At 51.0% G+C, this 26271-nt stretch overlaps 1 protein-coding gene across 1 annotated transcript; it reads left to right on the forward strand.

Moving 5' to 3' along the window:
- Nucleotides 1–9433: 9433 nt before the first annotated feature.
- On the forward strand, nucleotides 9434–14674 carry LOC132402408 (uncharacterized). Its single transcript, XM_059985265.1, has 2 exons — nucleotides 9434–10326; nucleotides 14619–14674. Exons 1-2 carry the CDS (start codon nucleotides 9582–9584, stop codon nucleotides 14672–14674), a joined length of 801 nt encoding a protein of 266 aa, XP_059841248.1. The 5' UTR covers nucleotides 9434–9581.
- The last annotated feature ends 11597 nt before the right edge of the window (nucleotides 14675–26271 follow it).

A 26271-nucleotide genomic window follows, 5' to 3' on the forward strand; every position in this document is an offset into this window, starting at 1 on the left:
GCCAAAGCCTGTTGAGCCAAAGCCGGCCCACTCTGCTCCCTCTCACTCTGCTGCCTGCTGTATATGGTGGTCTTTTTTTAAACATTTGGCACTCTACTGGCTAATGTCACGTGCCTGTGCAGTCTAGCCTCATTTCTCCAAGCAGTGTAAAATAAAAGACTTCTCTCTGAGATTCCTTTACTCCTTCACTCTCAGCCTCGATTTTGGCTTGTATTGTGGTCCATTGGCAATTCACAATTGTCATTCAGTCTTTTGGGTGGCGCTCTGTTTCTTTCAGGATCGGGTCTCTGGACCTGTGGAGTGGCATCAGGCTTGGTAGGTGTCTTGTCTAAGACAATGTTCTCGTTTTCTGGTGTCACATTGCTGTCAGAGATACCATCACTGTGATGTGTCCACCTTGTTGGATGCAAATATCTCAGGTGTTCTCTTCAGTTGAGCATCCGGTACCTGATCCACATGACGTCTCCACGTCTGTTTCCAACATCCGCTGTGCACATCAGTGGTCCAGTTCCTGTCGCTATCCCACCGGGTGTCCATTTGTCTTCTTGGTAATCATGCGCTAGGACTTTCTGTCCAACATTGAAGCTCCTTGCTGATTCACTTGGCAAATGGCTGAACTGTTTATTCTGCACTTTCCTCCATTGATCTGCCTTCAAAAGTTCTATGTGAGATCTCAGATTCATGTTCAAGAACACCGTTGCATTTGATTTGTCATCGCATGAACAGAATTCAGATACACAAAAAGGAAGTTGTCACCTTCTGCTGCAGAGAAATGTTCTCCTTGTCCTTTGCTTTAATGGACCTTGAAGGTTTGGATAAACCTTTCAGCTGGGTGCTGAGGAGATGTCTTGAAATGTCTGATGCCATTTTTTTTCTTGAACAGTCAGAATTCTTCCGACCTGTATTGTGATCCATTTTCACTCACAGTTTATTCTGGTAAGCTGTTTCTGGTGAAGATGGTCCCCAGAGCGGAGACAGTCTTTGCTGAGGTGAGTCTGGCCACTTCGAATGAGCATCCACAGCAATCAGAAACATGGAGTCCATGAATGGCCAGCAAAGTCGATATGTACTCTTTGCCATGGTGATGACGGCCACTCCCATGGTGTGACGGTGCCTGTGGGGGTGCATTTTGAACATTTTGGCTCCTGAACTTCTCTAATGGTATCTCAGAAAACAGTCTGTTGTAGTCAACGTGGGGAGTTATGGACAAAGCTGACCCTGTATACAGCTCCATTTTCAGTTATTGCAATCCAGATGATTTGTGATCTACTTCAGTAATACTGTGTACTTCTAGGCAGGACAGTTCATCTTTGTCAGACTCTATGTTGTCTGATTCTGTTTTACATTCAGTAACTTCATGCATTTGTTTAGTTTTGTTTTGAGACTTTTCACTCAGTTGTGCTTTTTGTCTGCCTTGTATATTCTCTCTTTGCGATCTTGTCTGTGAGGCTTTCTGCAGTATTTTTCTTTGAACCAACAGTCATTGTATCATGGGAAGATTTTCCACATCGGTAACATTTTTGGCTTTTTGCACCATTCAGGGACATTTTGTGCATTTCACATTCTAACCTCTTTTTTGTGTAGTTCTGCATCCTTTGCTGCAGTGTCTAACGATATGCAACGGTCAATGCCCGTTCTAAGGTTAGGTCTTTTTCGGATAGTAGCCTCTTTTGAGTGCTTTGACTGTGCATGCCACATACAAGCCTGTCCCTTAATGCCTCAGAAAGTTCATCTCTAAAGTCTCAGTACTGGGAAAGTTTGTGCAGTTCTGTAATGTATTCAGAAAAGTTTTCACTTTCTGTGAAATCTAAATCTCTCAGCTATTACCAGCGGTTTAGGGCTCAGGTGGTCGTGTAGAATTGTAACAATTTCATCAAATGTCTTGCTTGCTGGCTTTTCAGAGGTTACCAGGTTGCATAAGAGACTGTATGTCCTTGCACCTATTAAGATAAGAAGTGTGGAGCATTTCATTCTTTTATCCTGCTTCCCCTCCTAGCTCTCGGTAATGATCAGTAGGAGAATTTCATCCTATTTCCAGCTTCTCCTCTCAGCATCCTGTATTGATCTGTGAAAGCATTTCATCCTTTTACCCTGCTTCCCCTTGACACCACCCAAAGCTCAACATTATCTCATTTTCTCTTCCATTGTCAATACACTCTTCATCAGCATGTCTTAGTCATAGTCAGATCTCCCCTCATTCTTTGATGTTGGCACAACATTATGGGCCGAAGGGACGTGCTATGTGCTCTGCTCTGTTCAATGTTTCCCTGTAACTCAGGTCCTCATGCCCCAGCAACTTGTGAAGGTTTTTCTTTCAATCTTACTGATACATTTCCTGTAGGTGACCAAGACTGCATACAATACTCCAAATTTGGCCTCGCCAACATCTTATACGACTTCAACATAACATCCCAAAGTTAGTGCCTATGATCACAGCCTCTGTTCCTAACTGAGGACAGCAGCAGAAACACTCATTAACATGGGGCGTGGGTTCATAATTCAGGGCAAAGCTGGACTGCTGAAGCCTGCAGTGGGAAGCTCCAGTGGTGCATGGACACATGGGAACTGCCTCCAGTAGGAGAAAGGTGTGGGCATAACTGAGAGCAAGGGTGTAGACAACTCTCTTCCCTCTTGGCCGGCCAGTTACTGGGGGATGAGCTCCTGGTCTGAGCCTGAGTGGAAGATGCAGGTCGTAGGTCGCACTTCTGACTCCAGCTTCAGCTGCTGGAGCAGAGAGGAGGGCCACACACGCTGATGATATCATTGCATGTCCAGACATCGTTGGTAAAATGACCTCTTTGCTCAGGTGACTTACCATAGGAAGTGCTTGGTCCTGTCCCTCGATGGAAGGGACTTTCACTGGACTGTTGCAATTTCTTGTGCTGCAGTAATTCAGGGGGCCCATTGATCCACATGCAAGAGTGCTTCTTCACACTGACTGTAACATTTACTCGACCTTGTGAATGAGGGAACATTCCGCCAAATAAAGACCAATCTTAAGGCCATCATCTGTGGTAGGTAAACTACGAGAAGCGCCTCTGAAGGACAGGATACACAAAGGTTTGATTTGGGATGGACAGCACAGCGTTGTGCATGGGTGATTCTGGCTTGGGAAGCTATGCAGATAAGGTTTACCAGGTTGATTCCAGAGGTGAATGGGTTAGACTATGAGGAGTGATTGAGACACCTGGGAATGTACTCACTGGAATTCAGAAGAATGAGAGATCTTAAAGAAACATAAAAAATTATGAAAGTGACAGATAAGATAGAGGCAGGAAATTTGTTTCCACTGGTAGGTGAGATTAGAACCAGGGGACATAACCTCAAGATTCAGTGGAGTAGATTCAGGACGGAGATGAGGAGGAACTGCTTTTCCCAAAGGATGGTGAGTCTGTGGAATTTTCTGTCCAATGAAGCAGAGGAGGCCACCTCAGTAAATATATTGAAGACAAGGTTGGATAGGTTTTTGCATGGTAGGGGAATTGAGGATTATGGGGAAAAGATGGGTAGGTGGAGATGAGTCCATGGCCAGACTAGCCATGTAGTTATTGAATGACAGAGCAGGCTCGATGGGCCAGATGGCCTACTCCTATTTCTAATGTTCTTATGTGATCATGTCTAATGAATCTGATTGAAGCTTTTGAAGAGGAAACCAAGAAGATCAATGAAGGCAGGTGGTAGATGGACTGGTAAACCCATTGCTAAAATTCTGTATGGTAGGCTGCTATGGAAAGTTAGATCTTTTGAGGTACAGGGAGAGCTAACTAATTGGAAACAGAATTCACTTTGGTGGTAGAAAACAGAGCATGATGGTGGAGGATTGTTTCTGTGAATGGAGGCATGCGACTAGTGTCATTACACAGGGGCTCTGTACTGGGCACGTCGTCATTTGTCAACTATGTATATCAATGATTGAATGAGAATGGACCAGGCATGGTTAATATGCTTGCAGATGACACTAAAATAGGTGGTACCTTTGAAGGTGGTTATCAAGGTTTACAGAGGGATCTCGGTCAACTGGGAAAGTGGGCCAAGGAATGGGGAATGGAGTTTAATTCTGAGAGGTGTCTGGAATTGCATGTTGTGAAGACAAATGAGGGCAGGGATTTCACAGTGAGTGATAGAGCCTTGGGGAATGTTGTAGAACAGAGGGAGTTAAGGGTATGACATGGTTCTCTGAAAATGGTGTCACAAATAAACAGGATGAAGAAGAAGGCTTTTGATATGCTGGTCTTCATCATTCAGAGCATTGAGTACAGAAGTTGCGATGTTATATTGCGGTGGTACAAGGTACTGTACATTTGGACAGGTTTGGTTTGCTGCTATGGAAAAGGTGCCATTGAGCTGAAAGGAGTGCAGAGGAAATTTACAAGGAACTGAGTGACTCAGTTACAGAGAGGGCTCGAGTAGGGTTGGGAGAATGAGTGTTGATCCTACAGAGGTGTGTGTAAAATCATAAGGGTACGGATCAGGTCAATGCACACAGACTTTTTCCCAGGGTTAGGGAATCAAGAACTGGAGGGGGGGGGTCACAGGTTTAAGGTGAGAGGAAGCTGAGGACAACTTTTTCAAAAACAGAGAACGGTATATGGAGCATGCTGCCAGAGGAAGTGGCTGCGGCAGGTAGAATAACAGCATTTAAAAGGTGCTTGGACAGGTTAGTGGATGGGAAAGATCTCGAGGGATAGGGGTTAAGTCCAGGCAAATGGAACAAGCCTAGGATGCCATCTTGGTTGGCAAGGGCTCTATGATTCTATTTGCCTCCTGCAGAGTAAATATGCCACATGTTAAATGGCTCCCATCTCCAGTTAAACAAAAGCACAAGAGATTCTGCAAGATGCTGTAAATCCAGAGCAAAGCACTCATAAAATGCTGGAGGAACTCAGCAGGTCAGGCAGGATCTATGGAGAGGAACGGAGAGTCTCAGCCCAAAATGTAGACTGTTTTATTCCCCTCCATAGATGCTGCCTGACCCACTGAGTTCCTCCAGCATTTTGTGTGTGTTACTAAACACATTCTTAGGATAACAGACTCCAAATGCTTAAAGTCCCTGCATGAACAAGAGGAAGTCCGCTCTGAAGTAGTGAGCAACCAAAAAAACGATACTCATTAGTTATATTGCAAAGTGAATATTGAAAATTCAAAGTACCCAGCAGGCACTCGGACGTTTGACTATATTCTCAGTCGTCCAATCAGTTTGTAAATTCATGTAAAAATTGGCAGAAAATTGAAACTCCTCTTCTCCACTTCTTGGGTTTAAAGGGACTCCTCTGTGTTGAGAAGTGAGAGCTGGATGGGCAGGCAGTCTTTTATCCAATGGCTTCCAGCAATGGGCAGAGTGGGGTGATGATTTCATCAACAGGACTACAGGGCTGATGTGACACCTGTCCTGTTTTTGCGTGCCACAATCCAGGCCACACCCTCTCTCAGCCTCTTGCCACTCAGCACTGCATGAGTAAGCTGTGCAAACTACATCCTTAACTTCAACTGTCGACAGGGGATGAACAGGTTTGAACTGCTTTGGTAGTTTGGTAGCTTGTGGTGAAACAAGTTGCTTCAGGTTTGGAGGCCTCCAAGTCTTCCTTCTGGGACTGAGGGGAACTGGGAAAAGATCACTCAGTTCAGCAGGGAAACATACCCTGACCAAAATGCATGTCTAAGCTGGTCCCATTTGCCTGAGCTTGGCCCTTAACCTAAACCTTTTCAAACCATCTGAACCCTTAACCTAAACCTTTCTGAAACATCTCTAAACCCTCTGAACCTTTCCTATCTGTGAATTGTTAGGTTCAGTTTATGAACCTGAGTCATCCGCTTCCTCTGGCAGCTTATTTCATATACAGACCACCCTTGTTGTGTGAAGTTACCCCTCAGTTCCCTTTTAAATCTTTCCCTAAACCTATGCCGTCTAGTTTTGATTGCTCTTTCTCGGGAAAAGGACAGTGTACATTCACTGTATCTATGCTCCTTTGATCTTATACACCTCAATAACATCACCCCTCGGTCTCCTACATACCAAGGAACAATATCCAAGCTGGTCTAGCTTCGTCCTAGAGTGTAACCCCAAATGTTCTGGCTACGTTCATATAAGTCTTGTTTGCACTCTTTCCAGCTTAATGACATCTTATAGCGGGGGACCAAACCCGCACACAGTACTCAAAAGTGTGACCCCACCAACACCTTTACAACTCCTGAACTGAAAGACCTGATCAGCATGCTGTGGTGAACTACGTGTGCCTGTCTGGACACGCCCCCCCCCCCCCCCCCCCACTGACTGCTCCTGTGGCTCCTCCCACAGACCCCGGTATAAAGGTGATTGGAGTCACAGCCCCTTCCTGAGTCTCCAGGATGTTGTATGATGGTCTCTTGCTGCTGACGGTGCTTTCTTCCAGCCAATAAAAGCCTACCTTAACCCACGTCTCAGAGTTATTGATGGTGCATCACATGCCAAATGCCTTCGTCATCTTTCTTGTATCCTTGAGACTACCTGTTCTAAAATCCCTTCCAGAGCCCTGCCATGTGCGATGCAAATCCTGCCCTGGTTTTAAATTTCCAAAACGGTACTTTCAAAGAAAAATTAACTTTGTTTATCGAAGAATACAGTGAACGATGTCATTTGTATCAAATCAAATGCTGGGCAGCCCATAAGAGTCGTACGCTTCCAGCACCAACATGGTGTGCCCACGGCTCCCCAACCCCCAACATGGTGTGCCCACAGCTCCCCAACCCCCAACATAGCGTGCCCACAGCTCCCCAACCCCCAACATAGCGTGCCCACAGCTCCCCAACCCCCAACATGGCGTGCCCACGGCTCCCCAACCCCCAACATAGCGTGCCCACGGCTCCCCAACCCCCAACATAGCGTGCCCACGGCTCCCCAACCCCCAACATAGCGTGCCCACAGTTCCCCAACCCCCAACATAGCATGCCCACGGCTCCCCAACCCCCAACATGGTGTGCCCACAGCTCCCCAACCCCCAACATAGCGTGCCCACGGCTCCCCAACCCCCAACATGGTGTGCCCACGACTCCCCAACCCCCAACATGGTGTGCCCACAGCTCCCCAACCCCCAACATAGCGTGCCCACGGCTCCCCAACCCCCAACATAGCGTGCCCACAGCTCCCCAACCCCCAACATGGTGTGCCCACGGCTCCCCAACCCCCAACATAGCGTGCCCACGGCTCCCCAACCCCCAACATGGCGTGCCCACAGCTCCCCAACCCCCAACATAGCGTGCCCACGGCTCCCCAACCCCCAACATAGCGTGCCCACAGTTCCCCAACCCCCAACATAGCATGCCCTCGGCTCCCCAACCCCCAACATGGTGTGCCCACAGCTCCCCAACCCCCAACATAGCGTGCCCACGGCTCCCCAACCCCCAACATAGCGTGCCCACAGCTCCCCAACCCCCAACATGGTGTGCCCACGGCTCCCCAACCCCCAACATAGCGTGCCCACGGCTCCCCAACCCCCAACATGGCGTGCCCACAGCTCCCCAACCCCCAACATAGCGTGCCCACGGCTCCCCAACCCCCAACATAGCGTGCCCACAGCTCCCCAACCCCCAACATGGCGTGCCCACGGCTCCCCAACCCCCAACATGGTGTGCCCACGGCTCCCCAACCCCCAACATAGCATGCCCACAGCTCCCCAACTCCCAACATAGCGTGCCCACAGCTCCCCAACCCCCAACATGGTGTGCCCACGGCTCCCCAACCCCCAACATGGTGTGCCCACGGCTCCCCAACCCCCAACATGGTGTGCCCACGGCTCCCCAACCCCCAACATGGTGTGCCCACAGCTCCCCAACCCCCAACATGGTGTGCCCACGGCTCCCCAACCCCCAACATGGTGTGCCCACGGCTCCCCAACCCCCAACATAGCGTGCCCACAGCTCCCCAACCCCCAACATAGCATGCCCACGGCTCCCCAACCCCCAACATGGTGTGCCCACAGCTCCCCAACCCCCAACATGGCGTGCCCACGGCTCCCCAACCCCCAACATGGTGTGCCCACGGCTCCCCAACCCCCAACATAGCGTGCCCACGGCTCCCCAACCCCCAACATAGCGTGCCCACGGCTCCCCAAACCCCAACATAGCGTGCCCACAGCTCCCCAACCCCCAACATAGCGTGCCCACGGCTCCCCAACCCCCAACATAGCGTGCCCACAGCTCCCCAACCCCCAACATTGCGTGCCCACGGCTCCCCAACCCCCAACATGGTGTGCCCACAGCTCCCCAACCCCCAACATAGCGTGCCCACGGCTCCCCAACCCCCAACATGGTGTGCCCACGGCTCCCCAACCCCCAACATGGGGTGCCCACGGCTCCCCAACCCCCAACATGGCGTGCCCACGGCTCCCCAACCCCCAACATGGCGTGCCCACGGCTCCCCAACCCCCAACATGGGGTGCCCACGGCTCCCCAACCCCCAACATGGCGTGCCCACGGCTCCCCAACCCCCAACATGGCGTGCCCACGGCTCCCCAACCCCCAACATGGCGTGCCCACGGCTCCCCAACCCCCAACATAGCGTGCCCACGGCTCCCCAACCCCCAACATAGCGTGCCCACGGCTCCCCAACCCCCAACATAGCGTGCCCACGGCTCCCCAACTCCCAACATAGCGTGCCCACAGCTCCCCAACCCCCAACATGGTGTGCCCACGGCTCCCCAACCCCCAACATGGTGTGCCCACGGCTCCCCAACCCCCAACATGGTGTGCCCACAGCTCCCCAACCCCCAACATGGTGTGCCCACGGCTCCCCAACCCCCAACATGGTGTGCCCACGGCTCCCCAACCCCCAACATAGCGTGCCCACGGCTCCCCAACCCCCAACATGGTGTGCCCACAGCTCCCCAACCCCCAACATGGTGTGCCCACAGCTCCCCAACCCCCAACATAGCGTGCCCACAGCTCCCCAACCCCCAACATGGTGTGCCCACGGCTCCCCAACCCCCAACATGGCGTGCCCACGGCTCCCCAACCCCCAACATGGCGTGCCCACGGCTCCCCAACCCCCAACATGGTGTGCCCACGGCTCCCCAACCCCCAACATAGCATGCCCACAGCTCCCCAACTCCCAACATAGCGTGCCCACAGCTCCCCAACCCCCAACATGGTGTGCCCACGGCTCCCCAACCCCCAACATGGTGTGCCCACGGCTCCCCAACCCCCAACATGGTGTGCCCACGGCTCCCCAACCCCCAACATGGTGTGCCCACGGCTCCCCAACCCCCAACATAGCGTGCCCAAGGCTCCCCAAATTAGCGTGCCCACGGCTCCCCAACCCCCAACATGGTGTGCCTACGGCTCCCCAACCCCCAACATAGCGTGCCCACGGTGTGGTGAACTATGTGCCTGTCGGGACACGCCCCTGCTGACTGCTCCTGTGGCTCCTCCCACAGGCCCCTGTATAAAGGAGACCTGCGGCCTGAAGATCGGCCTCAGTCTCCAGGACCTTGTATGATAGACACTCACTCCTGGTTCCTTCTTCCAGTCAATAAAAGCCGATATCTCGCCTACGTCTCAGTGTGAGTTATTGATGGTGCATCAATTTTATTGACTGGAAGTTTTAAAACATGGAACCCGTTTTGCGTCCGGACCGGTTGGATTTGGACCCTCAAGACCCTGACGCAGCTCTCGCTTTTGAACACTGGCTTGCATGCTTCCAATCGTACTTGGCGGAGCTTCGTGCGACTGAACCCGCCGTTATGCACAGAATCCTACTCTCGAGGGTCTCCTCCAAAGTTTACTCCTTTATCCGGGACCTGCCGACCTACGAAGGGGCACTGGACGCCCTCAAACGACAGTACCTGCGGCCGGTGAACACCGTCTACGCAAGACATCGCTTAGCTACCCGGCAACAGCGGCCTGGCGAATCGTGCGCTGAGTTTCTCCGAGCACTACAGACACTCGTCCGAGCTTGTGACTGCAAGACGCTCACGGCAGAACAGCATGCGGAGCTGCTGGTGCGAGACGCCTTTGTGACGGGACTGAGGTCAGTGTACATGCGCCAGCGGCTGCTGGAGAACTCGGATCTTACCTTAAGCTCGGCGATAGAGAAGGCCAACGCTCTAGAAGCTGCGCGGCATAACGCCGACGCTGTCCAGTCGCGCGATTCCCCGCCGGTTTCGTGGACGCCTCAGACCCCGCCACCGCCGGCTCCCGGGAGCGAATTCGCCAACGCCGCCGCCAGTCGCCATTCCACGAGCTCCCCGACCCAGACCACGGCTGTGGCCCGTAAGCAACTCGTGCTTTGTTATTTCTGTGGCCAAAAGAAACATCCTCGACAACGCTGTCCAGCGCGAGAAGCGACCTGCTCCAGCTGCGGAAAGCGGGGCCACTTCACCAAGGTCTGTAAGTCTCAACCTCGAGCGGAGTGCAGCGCTGCGGGTGAAACGTGGGGGCCGCCATCTTGCATGCCGGGATGTGGGCGGCCATCTTTGTCGACGTCAGCACGCCCCGCCCCCGATCCTCGGATGCTGACAGGGTACCCCGGATGTGAGCGGCCATCTTTGTCGGCGTCAGCATGCCCCGCCCCCGACCCTCCGATGCTGACCGGGTACCCCGACGATCCAACTCTGGCCACTGTGACTCTCGACCAAAGCGCCCCACACCAGCTTGCAAGATCCATGATGGACATCCAGGTGGAGGGGCACTGGACTGGATGCCTGTTTGACACGGGCAGCACTGGGAGTTTTATTCACCCGGACACAGTGCAACGCTGCGGACTTGCAACGCGGCCGGTCAGTCGGAGGTTCCATTTGGCCTCTGGGTCGCAGTCCGCAGACATCCGGGCGGGTTGTGTAGCGACTTTGGTGGTGCAAGGCACAGAATATCGGGACTTTGAACTGCTGGTCATGCCTAATCTGTGTGCACCTGTGCTATTGGGGCTGGACTTCCAGAGCCATCTCGAAAGTGTGACTATGGTATACGACGGGCCCCTCCCACCACTCACTGTCAAGAATCCTCAGTTTTGTGGGACTTCTTCACATACCCCGCTACTGACCACACACACACACGGACACACACATCCCATCCAGAACCAGGCCAACAGCTGCGCTACCGACACTTGCAGCCTCTCCACTCTCAAGATCCCTCCCCCACCGCTGTTCGCCAACCTGACCCCCGACTGTAAACCAGTGGCAACCAAAAGCAGGAGGTACAGCGCGGGGGACCGGGCCTTCATTCAGTCGGAGGTGCGGCGGCTGCTCAGGGAGGGGATCATTGAGCCGAGCACAAGCCCTTGGAGGGCCCAGGTGGTTGTTGTTCGGACTGGGCAGAAAAATAGGATGGTGGTGGACTATAGTCAAACCATCAATAGGTTTACGCAGCTTGACGCATACCCCCTACCCCGCATCGCGGATATGGTCAACCAGATTGCTCAGTATAAGGTGTACTCGACAATAGATCTGAAATCCGCTTATCACCAGCTCCCCATCTGCCCAGAGGACCGCCCCTACACCGCCTTCGAGGCGGGCGGCCGGCTCTATCACTTCCTGCGCGTCCCTTTCGGTGTCACGAATGGTGTCTCTGTCTTCCAGAGGGAAATGGACCGGATGGTGGACCAGTACCAACTGCAGGCCACATTTCCCTATCTGGATAACATCACCATCTGTGGTCATGACAGGCCAGATCACGACGCCAACCTCCAACGGTTTCTCCAAGTGGCCGCAGCTCTGAACCTTACTTATAACAGGGACAAGTGTGTTTTTGGTACCACCCGCCTTGCTATACTTGGGTATGTCGTGGAAAACGGGGTTATTGGGCCTGATCCCGAACGTATGCGCCCCCTGTTAGAGCTCCCTCTTCCCACCACTCTCAAGGCCCTCAGACGGTGCCTGGGGTTTTTTTCCTATTACGCCCAATGGGTCCCCCATTACGCAGACAAGGCTCGCCCCCTGGTCAAGTCTACCTCGTTTCCCCTCTCTGCTGAGGCCTGCGCGGCCTTCAACTGCATTAAAGCGGACATTGCCAAAGCTACGATGCATGCAGTGGACGAGACCGCTCCCTTCCAAGTGGAGTGTGATGCCTCCGATTTCGCTCTGGCTGCTACCCTTAATCAGGAAGGCAGACCAGTAGCATTCTTTTCTCGCACCCTCCAAGGCTCTGAAATTCGGCACTCCGCGGTGGAGAAAGAAGCCCAGGCCATAGTGGAGGCTGTTAGGCACTGGAGGCACTATCTTGCTGGCAAAAGATTCACTGTGCTGACCGACCAGCGCTCGGTTGCGTTCCTGTTCAGCAACCAACAGCGGGGCAAGATCAAAAATGATAAGATTTTGCGGTGGAGGATAGAACTCTCCACCTACACCTATGATATCCTGTACCGGCCTGGCAGACTCAATGAGCCCCCTGATGCCCTATCCCGGGGAACATGTGCTAGCACACAGCTCGACCAGCTGTACGCCCTTCATGCACAACTTTGCCATCCGGGGGTCACCCGATTTTACCATTTTGTGAAAGCTCGGAACCTGCCGTACTCCCTGGAGGACATCAGGACGATGACCAGGGACTGCCAAATTTGTGCCGAGTGCAAACCGCACTTCTACTGTCCTGACACGGCACAACTTGTCAAGGCCACCCGCCCTTTTGAACGCCTGAGTGTTGACTTTAAGGGCCCCCTTCCCTCCACTGACCGCAATGTCTATTTTCTCAGTGTTATTGACGAGTTCTCATGGTTCCCCTTTGCCATCCCCTGCCCCGACACCACTGCCACGTCCGTCATAAAAGCCCTGCGCCAGCTCTTCACTCTGTTCGGGTATCCCTGCTATATCCACAGTGATAGAGGGTCCTCCTTTATGAGTGAGGAGCTGCGCCAGTACTTGCTAGCTAGGGGCATTGCTACCAGTCGGACCACGAGTTATAATCCCCGGGGTAATGGCCAGGTGGAGCGGGAGAATGCCACAGTGTGGAAGGCCACACTTTTAGCCCTTAAGTCCAAAGGGTTGCCGGTCTCTCGATGGCAGGAGGTCCTCCCTGAGGCACTGCACTCTATCCGCTCTCTGTTATGTACGTCCACCAATGCCACCCCTCACGAACGCCTATTCTCTTTTCCCAGGAAATCTGTCACTGGGACCACCCTACCAGTTTGGCTGACGTCCCCGGGGCCAGTGCTGCTCCGGAAACATGTGAGGAGCAATAAATACTCCCCGCTGGTGGAGAGGGTTCACCTTCTCCATGCGAACCCCCAGTATGCTTACGTGGTCTTACCTGATGGGCGGGAGGACACGGTCTCCATCCGCGACCTGGCACCCGCAGGTGCAGCAGACCACTACCCTGAAGGCTCTCCGGTAACTGTGAACCCTGCACCAGAGGTGACACCGTACTCACCAGGCCCTACACAGACTCCTCACGACACTTGTATACCGGGCGTTTCGTACGCATTTATACCAGGCGCCTCGCACATACATGAGGGATCACCGGCGCCTAGTGGGCAAGAACACGCGCAACCCCCGTCCCCTGTGCAATCGCCAATGTTGCCGGCACCTATGCGGTCACAGCCGGTGCTACGTAGATCGCAGCGACAGATTCGACCGCCTGATCGGCTTGACTTGTAAGAACCTTCGCTACATGAGGACTTTTTCAAACGAAGGGGGGGTGAATGTGGTGAACTATGTGCCTGTCGGGACACGCCCCTGCTGACTGCTCCTGTGGCTCCTCCCACAGGCCCCTGTATAAAGGAGACCTGCGGCCTGAAGATCGGCCTCAGTCTCCAGGACCTTGTATGATAGACACTCACTCCTGGTTCCTTCTTCCAGTCAATAAAAGCCGATATCTCGCCTACGTCTCAGTGTGAGTTATTGATGGTGCATCACACGGCTCCCCAAATTAGCGTGCCCACGGCTCCCCAACCCCCAACATAGCGTGCCTACGGCTCCCCAACCCCCAACATAGCGTGCCCACAGCTCCCCAACCCCCAACATAGCATGCCCACAGCTCCCCAACTCCCAACATGGCGTGCCCACAGCTCCCCAACCCCCAACATGGCGTGCCCACAGCTCCCCAACCCCCAACATGGCGTGCCCACAGCTCCCCAACCCCGAACATGGTGTGCCCACGGCTCCCCAACCCCCAACATGGCGTACCCACAGCTCCCCAACCCCCAACATAGCGTGCCCACGGCTCCCCAACCCCCAACATAGCGTGCCCACGGCTCCCCAACCCCCAACATGGTGTGCCCACGGCTCCCCAACCCCCAACATGGTGTGCCCACGGCTCCCCAACCCCCAACATGGTGTGCCCACGGCTCCCCAACCCCCAACATGGTGTGCCCACGGCTCCCCAACCCCCAACATGGTGTGCCCACGGCTCCCCAACCCCCAACATGGTGTGCCCACAGCTCCCCAACCCCCAACATAGCGTGCCTACGGCTCCCCAACCCCCAACATGGTGTGCCCACAGCTCCCCAACCCCCAACATAGCGTGCCCACAGCTCCCCAACCCCCAACATAGCGTGCCCACGGCTCCCCAAACCCCAACATGGTGTGCCCACAGCTCCCCAACCCCCAACATAGCGTGCCCACGGCTCCCCAAACCCCAACATGGTGTGCCCACAGCTCCCCAACCCCCAACATAGCGTGCCCACAGTTCCCCAACCCGAACCCGTACTTCTTCAGAATGTGGGAGTAAACCGGAGATCCAGGTGCAGAATGAAACGGGAATTGAACCCTGATCTTAGCGTTTACGCGGTGAAGTAATCTGCCAACTGCTCTGCTACCATGCCACCCCCGGGGACTACATAGCGAGAAGCCAGTCAGAGTAAGCATTGTTAGTCGAGTAAGCAGGGGAAGGGCAAGAGGGCCTTCCAATGAATCCTCTCGGGAGCGATTACTCTCTCCGAACTCCTGTGAGAACCAACATTTTACTCGAAACAGCCACAGCGGCATAGGTGTGAGGCACTGCATTCAGTGCCTTTTTCGGCCTACTGATCCTGGATGAGAACTCTCAGCTCTCTGAACGGTGTGGGAAGTGTGAAAGGCTTCACTCTGAAAGGTTGAACTTGAAGGCAGAATGCAGTGTTAATGACCAGATTCTTAACAGTGTGCCAGAACAGAGGGGTTGAAAGATTCACCTCCAAAGATCTCTCAAAGTTGCTGTGCAAGTTGATAGGGTACGGTGTGTTGGCCTTCATTCGTCAGGGGGATTGAGTTCAGTTCTCTAAAACCCTGGTTAAACCACTTGGACTATTGTGTTTGGTTCTCTTCGGAGTGAAGGAGGATGAGATGATAAGAGGCGTGGATCGGGTCGATATCCAGAGACTTTTTCCCAGGGTGGAAGTGGCTAAAATTAGGAGGCATAACTTTAAGGTGCTTGGGGGAAAGTGCAGCAGATGGTCAGAGGTAGGTTTCTTTTACACAGAGAGTGGTCGGTGTGTGGAACAAACTGCTAGGGGTGGTGGGAGCAGATACACTGGGACATTTAAAAGACTCTTAGATAGGTACATGGGCTATGTGGCGAACACTAACAGGTGAACAGCACCTCAGACTCCACCTGGTCAGTTTCCAACATCAAACTTCTGCTAATTGTTCCCTCATGCCTTTGCCCTGTTCCAACTGGCCCATAGTACCTATCTCATTCTCTCTCTTCTCACACCTACCACCTACAAACTTCTCCCATCAGTTCCCTTCCTCACCTACTTCCCTTTATTCCATAGTCCACCGTCCCCTCCAATCAAATTCCTATTAACCTATTGTATCCCAGCTTCTTACATCACTCCCTCCCTCCTCCCACCTCCTTTTTCTCTTGGCGGGCAGCAGTCAGCATGGAGCCAATGAAAAATAAGAAAGTGTAAGTGGAGTGGCAATTGTTGGAGTGGTCCAGCTTTGGTTCAACAGGCTTAGGTGTAAACAGATTTGGTCAAGCACAGGTGGAGGTTCAAAGAAATCAAGTTTCTAATAAGCTTTCTTGTTAGTAAATAGTTAGAGTGCCTGAGAATGGATCTGGAGGTAGTGGTATGTTCATTGTGTGAGATGTGGAAAGTTTAAGAAGCCTCCAGTCTCCCTGATAACCACATCTGCACAAAGTGTATGAGCTGCAGCTCCTTAGAGACCGTGTTAAGGAACTGGAGCTGCAGCTTGATGACCTTCGGCTCATACAGAAAATGAGGAGGTGATAGAGAGGAGCTAAAGGGAGATAGTTTCAGGAGGCAGGTATCTTGGTGACTGACAGGAGAAGGAAAGGGAAAAGGCAATCAGCGTAGGAACCACTGTGGCTGCCCCCTTCAATAATAAGTATTAGAGTGGTCTGCTTTGGATACAGTTGAGAAGGCCGCAGTGACCAGGTCTGTGGCTCGGAGGGAAGGAGGGAGAAGAAGAGTGCAGTAGTGATGAGTGATTACATAGAGGAGGAGAAAGCAGATTCTGTGGACGTGAAAGAGACACCCGGATGGTATGTTGCCTCCAAGGTGCCAGAATCAGGGTTGGCTCAGCTCATGTGAAAGGCATTCTAAAGTGGGAGGGTGAACAGCCAGAAGTTATACTACATATGTAAAAGACAGTTGAATGGTCACATGGGTAGGGAAGGCTTAGAAACGGATATGAGCCAAACACAGGCAGTGTATTATAGATAGGTACCTTGCTCAGTGTGCACAGGTTGTGTAACTCTGTGAATCAATGAATCTTTTACCAGCTCAAATGCAATACCGTCAACTTAAAACCGTAAACATGAGAGATTCTGCGGATGCTGGAAATCCACAGCAACACACACAAAATGCCGCAGGAACTCAGCTGGTCAGGCAGCGTCTATGGAAATGAATAGATAGTCAACGTTTTGGGCTGAAACCCTTCTTCAGGACTGAGGAGGAAGGGGGAAGATGAGGAGGGGAAAGAGGCTAGCTGGAACGTGATGGGTGAAACCAGGAGGGTGGGAAAGGTCAAGGGCCGGAGAAGAAGGAATCTGAGAAGAGAGGAGAGTGGACCGTAAAGAGGAGGAGACCTGGGGGAAGTAATAGGCAGGTGAGAAGAAGTTAAAGGTCAGAGTGGGGAATGGGGGGAGGGGGAATTTGTTTACCGGAAGGTGAAATTGATATTTATGCCATCTGGTTGGCAGGTACCCAGACGGAATATAAGGTGTTGCTCCTCTACCCTGAGGGTGGCCCCAACATGACACGTCTTGGCATGTCGGAATGGGTATTGGAATTAAAATGCTTGGCCACCGGGAAGTCCCACTTGTGGCCGGTGGTGTGGAGGTGCTCGACAAAGCTGTCCCCCAATTTCCAACGGGTCTCACCATTGTAGTGGAGGCCACATCAGGATCACCGGACACAACAGACAACCCCAGCAGATTTGGAAGTGAAGTGTTGCCTCACCCGGAAGGGCTGTTGGGACCCTAAATGGAGGTAAGTGAGGAGATGTAGGGGCAGATGTAAAAAGCACAGCCCATCTGCAGGGATAAGTGCCAGGAGGGAGATTAGTGAGGAGGGACAAATGGACCAGGGAACTGTGGACAAAGGAATGTCCGGGTAGGCCTACCCAGACCGTCTGGTTACTTAAAACTGTGTCAAGTGAGTCCTGATGAAATGTCGACTGGCTATTCCCCTCCAGAAATGCTGCTTGACCTGTTGAGTTGACCCAGCATTTTGCATGTCCTCCTCTGGATTTCCAGCATCTACAGAACCTCAAGCGATATGGTTATGGTTGAGTGAGCTGAGAATTATAGGCCTGGAATTTGCAATTCACAGCCAAGTGAGTGAACAACGTATGGCTCCTGGTTGATCAAAGTGGTTGCTGGTTGGGTAATTGGAGATGTGGTCTGTTGAATAATGGTTGGATCTGTTTATGCAGATGCATTTTGTGACTCGACAATGAAGGCATGTACAATGAGAAGTCATTTACAGCTGTTTACCATCTTCACCCACTTCCTCTCCCTGTTGCTTCTACAGACTGTAATGAGCAGTCTCGACCCATTCAGAGGGCAGCCTGTGTGTCTGAGCTCTCCCATGCTAGGTGTCACAACGCTGACAGAAGGTTGTTGGACAGCCAGCACATCGAGATGTCCGTGGAGGAACACTGCTGACTGACGCTTTCCAGGCTGAGCGATATCCTGGCTCTTGAAACAACCACGGCAAGGCCTCGGTGGGGAAGGACCACGGTGTAGGGTTCTTCTGCTTCTGGAGAAGGATGAGTTGCATTGGGGGCGGAAGCCCCTCAATTATTGTAATAGGGTACCACCCCATAGGGCCACTTGAGTGCTGTTGATTGGTTTGTAGGAATGTAATGAAAGTACTTGACTTTGAAAATGAATGAAAAGGCATGGCGCGATTTTGTATACCTCTATCAAATCTCCCCTCAATCTTCTATGTTCCAAGGAATAAAGTCCAAACCTATTTAATCTTCCCTTATAACTCAGGTCCCCTGACCCAGCAACATCCTTGTAAATTTTCCTGGTACTCTTTCAAACTTATTTACGTCCTTCCTGTAGGTCAGTGATCAAAACTACACACAATACCCCAAATTGGGCCTCTCTGATGTCTTATACAACTTCAACACAACATCCCGTCTCCTGTACTCAATGTTTGATGAAGGCCAATGTGCCAAAATATCTCTGCCAAGTTCCGCCCTAGCCTCCCACAGTGTCAGAAGGAACACCTTGTCCGGCCCTGTGGATGTATCCACCCTGATTTACCTCAGGACAGCAAACGCCTCCTCCTCTGTAATCTGTACAGAGTCCCTGACCTCACTGCTGCTTTGCCTCACTTCTATAGACACCGTGTCTGTCTCCTGAATAAATACAGATGCAAAAACAATCTGTTTAAGATCTCCCCCATCTACATTGGCTCCACATTTAGAATACTTTTTGGATCTGTCCCTTGAACAACAGCAAGGGCCAAACTGTCCCGGGCCATGAGAGGGGCAAAGCGTGCACACACCCAGCTAATCCACAGTTACTTCCAGGACAGCCGCGACACGCGGCGCATGTGGAAGGGCATCCAGGACATCACCAATTACAGGACAACATCACCTGACTGTGCAGGTGATACCTCCCTCCCAAATGCACTGAATAACTTCTACGCCCGGTTTGAGGCAGAAAATGACGTGGCGGTGAGGAAGTCCACCCCTCCTACAAATGACCAGGTGCTGTGTCTCTCCATGGCCGACGTGAGAAGAACCCTGTGCAGGGTCAACCCACGGAAGGCTGCTGGACCAGACAACATCCCTGGTAGAGTGCTCAGAGGATATGCAGACCAGCTAGCAGATGTTCTCACTGACATCTTCAACATCTCCCTGAGCAGCGCCACCGTTCCAACGTGCTTCAAGGCCACCACCATCGTCCCTGTGCTGAAGAAGTCTTCAGTGTCCTGCTAAAATGACTACCGTCCCGTTGCACTTACATCCATCATCATGAAGTGTTTAGAGAGGCTCAACATGAGGCATATCAAGACCCTGCTGCCCCACTCACTGGACCCCCTGCAGTTTGCATACCGTCCCAACTGCTCAACAGACGACACCATTGCCATCACCCTCCACCTGGCCCTAACCCACCTGGGCTAAAAAGACACATACGTTCAAATGCTGTTCATAGACTTCAGTTCAGCATTTAACACAATCATCCCTCAGAAATTGATTGGAAAGCTGAGCCTACTGGGCCTGAATATCTCCCTCTGCAACTGGATCCTAGACTTCCTGACTGGGAGACCTCAGTCAGTCCGGATCCGGAGCAGCATCTCCAACACCATTACACAGGGCTGTGTGCTCATTCCACTGCTGTTCACCCTGCTGACCCATGACTGTGCTGCAACACACAGCTCGAACCACATCATCAAGTTCGCCGATGACACGACCATGGTGGGTCTCATCAGCAAGAACGATGAGTCAGCTTACAGAGAGGAGGTGCAGCGGCTAATGGATTGGTGCAGAGCCAACAACCTGTCTCTGAATGTCAGCAAAACAAAAGAGATGGTTGTTGACTTCAGGAGGGCACGGAGCGACCACTCCCCGCTGAATATCGACGGCTCCTCAGTAGAGATCGTAAAGAGCACCAAATTTCTTGGTGTTCACCTGACGGAGAATCTCACCTGGTCCCTCAACATCAGCTCCATAGCAAAGAAAGCCCTGCAGCGTCTCTACTTTCTGCGAAGGCTGAGTAAAGTCCATCTCCCACCCCCTATCCTCATCACATTCTGCAGGGGTTGTATTGAGAGCATCCTGAGCAGCTGCATCACTGCCTGGTTCGGAAATTGCACCATCTTGGATCGTAAGACCCTGCAGCGGATAGTGAGGTCAGCTGAGAAAATCATCGGGGTCTTTCTTCCCACAGACATTTACACTACACGCTGCCTCCACAAAGGAAACTGCATTATGAAGGACCTCATGCACCCCTCATACAATCTCTTCTCCTTCCTACCATCTGGGAAAAGACTCCGAAGCATTCGGGCTCTCACAACCAGACTATGTAACAGTTTCTTCCCCCAAGCTATCAGACTCCTCAATACCCGAAGCCTGGACTGACACCTTGCCCTATTGTCCTGTTTATTATTTATTGTAATGTCTGCACTGTTTTTGTGCACTTTATGCAGTCCAGTGTAGGTCTGTAGTCTAGTGTAGCTTTCTCTGTTTTTTTTTATTACGTAGTTCAGTCTAGTTTTTTGTACTGTGTCGTGTAACACTGTGGTCCTGAAAAACGTTGTCTCATTTTTACTATGCACTGTACCAGCAGTTATGGTCGAAATGACAATAAAAGTTGACTTGACTTGACTTGACTTGAAATCCCACTGCTCGTAACATACCTGTAAAATCCCTGAGGGTTCTCCTTCACCTTGTTCACTCGGGCAACCTCATGCCTCCTTTTAACCCTTCTGGTGGCTTTCTTAAGGGCTCTCTTGCATTTCATATACTTTGTCAGTACCTCATTTGTTCCTCCCTGCCTATACCCACAATGCACCTCCTTACTTTCTTAACCAGAGCCTCAATATCCCTCAAAAACCAAGCTTCTCTAAACCAGTTATCTTTAACTTTTATTCTGACAGGCACATATAAGCTTTGCACTCTCAAAATGTGTCGGAAAACAGCCTGCCCCGATCCTTTCTGATACCATCAGTTGGCTTTTCTCCAATTTAGAGTCTCAATCTGCAGACCAGACCTATCTTTTTGCAGAAAAGGGAACACAAGCAGGCTTTTTCTTCTGAGGTTGGGTGGGACCACAACTAGAGGTCATGGGTTAAGGGTGAAAGGTGAAATGTTTAAGGGGCACATGAGGGAAAACTTCTTAACTCAGAGGGTCGCATGAGTGTGGAACGAGCTGCTGGTCCGAGTGGTACGTGTGAACTCAATTTCAATGTTTAAGAGAAGTTTGGATAGGTACCTGGATGGGAGGGGTATGGAGGGATATGGTCCCAGTGCAATTGGATGGGACAAGGCAGATTAAATGGCTCGGCACTGACTAGATGGGCCAAAAGGCCTGATTCTGTGCTGTACCTTTCTATGACTTCTATGTCTCTAAAAGGACACCCTGTATTCTGAGACTCTGCCTCTACTAGAAACATCCCTCTCCTCCTTCACTCTGTCTAGTCCTTTCAATATTCAATGAGTTTCAATTATATCCCCCTCACTCTTCTAAACTCCAGTGGGAACAGGCCCAGAGTGATCAAACACTCCACATACGTTAAGGTGAAAACCAAAGGAATGGGTTTGCTGGGTTGAAGGAAGCAAGTGGAGGAGATTTCCAAAGATTTCCTTCCCTACTTCTGAGGCAGTAGCCGGAGAAGTGCGTGTCCTAGGGTCCGTTACGTGGACTAGGGTCCGTTACGTGTCCTAGGGTCCGTTACGTGGACTAGGGTCCGTTACGTGTCCTAGGGTCCGTTACGTGGACTAGGGTCCGTTACGTGTCCTAGGGTCCGTTACGTGGACTAGGGTCCGTTACGTGTCCTAGGGTCCGTTACGTGGACTAGGGTCCGTTACGTGTCCTAGGGTCCGTTACGTGTCCTAGGGTCCGTTACGTGGACTAGGGTCCGTTACGTGTCCTAGGGTCCGTTACGTGGACTAGGGTCCGTTACGTGTCCTAGGGTCCGTTACGTGTCCTAGGGTCCGTTACGTGGACTAGGGTCCGTTACGTGTCCTAGGGTCCGTTACGTGGACTAGGGTCCGTTACGTGTCCTAGGGTCCGTTACGTGGACTAGGGTTCGGAGGCAGCACCTCCTGGTTGGAGGAGTTGACTCTAAAATGGCTGCTGCGTGGTCGAGGATGAATTCTAGGATTAACTTACTGTCCCCGCGTGGAGATTGACATAGAGAGCAGGAGCAGAGGAGGGGACTTCCTGAGGAAAGCCAGCAGTGACTGAGTTACAGTGATCCGCTCTCCAAGCCAAGCCACAGATTGATCCCACAGAGGAACCTGGAGGGATACGGTCCAGGCTGGCAATCGTTGCTCAAGGTGTGCACCACAGAATTCTGGATGAGACCACAGTCATACAGCTCACTCCACCTCTCCGGAGATCAGCGCACTTCCCTTGGTGTTTAGGCTCCATTATCCAGCGAGTGGCACAGCTGTGTAGCGGTTAATGCAATCGCTTAGAGTGCCAGAGATCACCTATCAGAAAACATTTCCTGCCTCGTAAATTGTCCACCGTGACTGTGTGGGTTTCCTCTCGGTGCTCTGTTTTCCTCCCACGTTGCAAAGACGCGTGAGTTCGGGTTAGTACCTTGGGGCCAGAGGCGTAGCGGACCTCGTGGGCAATCTACAGCACATCTTTGGACCCTGTCGGCTGTCGACACGAACCGATACATTTCACTGGACGTTTTGGTGTTTTGATGTACATATAACAAAGCTAATTTAATCGTCAAGTGGCTTGGGTTGAGCAAGGCAGTATGTCAATGCAAACTGTTCCAATCCAGCAGACGCTGCCTTCACCTCACATCTGCCTGTAGGCAGTACTGAGCAATGTGCTAAACCTCCATTTATACCACAGTCTACGCACTCTTTATCTCTCTTGATTCCATACAGATTTGAAGTTCTTAAATCTTTTTTTGTTCTTTTAAATACCGAGCTTTTAAGCATATTTAAGCATTATGACATTTGTAATAATGATAAGCTGAAGAAAGTTCTGTTAGGAACCCCTCTTCCAGTTCATGTATCAGCAGCCTCTCATCGACTATCTCTGTTGCACGTGTCCCCCAACTCGCTCTGGCTCCCAAACTTGGACTGAATCCTTAACCCTGTAACCTTCCCTGGTCCAACAACCCTTCACGTAGTATCTTGCCTCCAACTCTACCCTCTGTAAGCAGATGTTGGAAATCCAGAGCAACACTCACAAAATGCTGGAGGAGCTCAGCAGGTCAGGCAGCGTCTATAGAGGAGAATTGTATCCTCTATGTTCAGTTGCTCCATCACTGGTAGCAACACCTTCAGCTGACTGGGGCCTGATGGTTGGAGTCCCTTTAGTTGAAAGCATCCTTCTCTGAGTGACTTGCCCTAATATCTCCCAGACCAATTTTGTTCTGAAGGTTCTAGGGACATTGAGCTAATTATAGTATCATGGAACCACGAGCGGTTGCTGTTCAGCAGGAGTCATGGTCATGAAGTGTTTGGTCTCAGTTTAAAGGTGGGTCCAGCCAGCCCAACCCAGACCAAATCTCCTTCACAATGTCTTCTACCTGAAAATCGCAACCCCAATGTAAGGCCCCAGCTGCTAAATGTCTAACAGCCACGGACTCAGCTCATCCCAATAAGTCCATTACTGAAGAAACAGCACCCAAATTCTCCTCAACACCAAAAACTCCTCACGCTGTCTGTCTAATGTCTCCTCCTCTGAAGACTGGGTATAATTCAGCTAAACAGAGAGAGAATTTAAAATAAATAGAGTCATCATCCTAACCCATCCCACCCTCCAAGGCCAGTCCCACAAATGACTAAACATGGCCACTCCTTCAACAGCACTGTTGAAACAGGCTGATGGTGAGTCTGAAGCTGGAAGGAGCCCCCAGTGGGTACATAACCACAAGTGAGACTGGATGGAGCGAACCAGGGTATGAGTAAATTCAAAGTGGCAGAAAATACTGAGGCCAATAATCTCAGGGGGTGAGAAACACACACACACACACACACACACACACACACACACACACACTCTGACTTCTGACTCCGAACTCTAACTAGCAGCCCAAGCACCTACACTTAGTAACCTTAACTAGTAATCCCAGCCCCATGCAAACTCTATTTTAGCCAAAGTTTCGAATTCTAAATAGTGTACCCAAACCTTTAAAATAAATTACTAACCCAATCCTAACTTGTAATCCTAACTCATAAACCTACTCTGAACCCTATCCAGTGATCGTAACCTTGACCCCTAACTTGTAACCCCAAAGATCGCACCCCCAATTAAAACACTAACTTGTAACCCTAAATCATAACCCAAACTAGTAGACCTAATCTCAACCAGAACCTCAAGGTCTAACTAGTAACCCTCATCCAGATCCTTACTAGTAACCCTACCATCACTTACCTTAACTTGTAACCTAACTAGTAGCCCTAATCTCACCCTTAACTCCAGATGATAACCCTGCCTAGTAAACCTAGCCCCAGATCCTAACTGGTAGCCCTAATCTCACTCCTAACTTTAAACCCTGACTCCGAACCTTCCTCCAGAACCAGACTGCCTCCACTCTCCTTGTGCCTGTAACACGCTTCTCTGGAAAATTACAATTAGATAACATCTAAGCATCTCTGAAATGCCCCACCAACACCAGAATGACCCCTTTACCTGTTGTTCCCTCCCTCCGATTAAGCAATCTCCTCTTTAAACAGAGTGACGGGCGTGCTGGAGATGTTGCGTGGGTGATGATCTGATGTTGTCATGTTTCTGTCTTTGTGCAGAGGTGTGTGTGTTTCTCCCAACCTCGGCTGGGTTCCCGCATGCATTGACAGAGGGCAAGGTGGGGAAACCGGTTGAGCAACTCCCTGATTCTCTGTGAATCGTGCTAAAGTGCACTTTATTCCGACCTGCCAACCAACTGCTTTTTGTAAAGCCCTTTTAAAACATTTGGCTTATTGTTTTTTTTAGTTAACCTTTAAGGACCTCAAACACAAGTTGGTTAATAGACGAGGAGCGAGTAATAGTATGATCTTTGGAGGCTGTTCCTTAGAGCCAAAGGCAATGGAAATTAGAATCTTTGAATTTTATTCCTTTTTGTTTTCTTTTGCACATCGGCTGTTTGTCAGTCTTTGTGTATAGTTTCCAAAAGTTTATTGAATTTCTTTATCTTCCTGTACGTCTGCAAGAAAATGAATCTCAAGGAAGTGTTCTGACAATAAATTTACATGGAAACATTGAATGTTTAGTTAGAGCAAAGCACTGGACTGATGGGTTTATTCAGCCAATGAAGTAGGGAGCTGTGTGTCGCTATTACAGAGAAACATAGTTAGAATGAGGGAGCTTAATGTAAGCTGGGATCACAACAGTTTTAAAAATATAGAAGTAGAACAGTGTAGCACAGAATCAGGCCTTGTGGCCCACGATGTCTCTACCAAACATAATGCCAAGTGAAACCACATCTCTTCTGCCTTTAGGTGGCCCGTACCCCTCCATTCTTTGCGTTGCCAGGTGCATATCTAAAAGTCTCTTAAACGCCACTACCACCTACCAACCTTCACCTTCACCTACCAACACCCCAACAGCCCAATCCTAGCACCTACCACTCTGCAAAAGCAATAATGCCTCATTTTAAATGCCTGTTCTCTAGTACTTGGCACTTCAGAGAAAGTGATTCTGATTGTCCACCCTCTCTATACCTCGTATAATCTTTTAAGAGACTCATGGATGGATACGTGGAGCTTAGAAAAATAGAGGCTATAATTTCTAAGGTTCAGCACAGCTTTGTGGGCTGAAGGGCCTGTATTGTGCTGTAGGTTTTCTATGTCTCTAAAACAAATTTCTATCAGCCTCTGCCGCTCCAGAGAGAACAACCCCAGTTTGTCCAACCTCTCATTGTAGCTCGTGCCCTCTAATCCAGGCAGAACCTTCTCCAAAGCCTTAATTTCCTTCCTGGAATGAGGCAACTAGAATTGCACCCACACTCCAAGTGCAGTCTGACTAAAGTTTTACATAGGATAAAGAGTTTTTAATATGTGTCCGGGATAGTGTTCTGGAGAAATCTGTTTCCGATCCAATGAGGAAGGAGGCTTTACTGGAACTGTTCTGGGGAACAAGATGGTTTCAGCAGGGGAATATGGAGTCATGAAGACTTAAAGAAAGAAAGAGCCTTATTGGCCCACCAAGCTCCCGCTGCCTATATACCCTAGTCCCAGGCACCCTCCTCTACTCCTTGGCTAGATGTCTGAA

Source organism: Hypanus sabinus, chromosome 12 (assembly GCF_030144855.1).
Source record: "Hypanus sabinus isolate sHypSab1 chromosome 12, sHypSab1.hap1, whole genome shotgun sequence".
Lineage (NCBI taxonomy): Eukaryota > Metazoa > Chordata > Chondrichthyes > Myliobatiformes > Dasyatidae > Hypanus > Hypanus sabinus.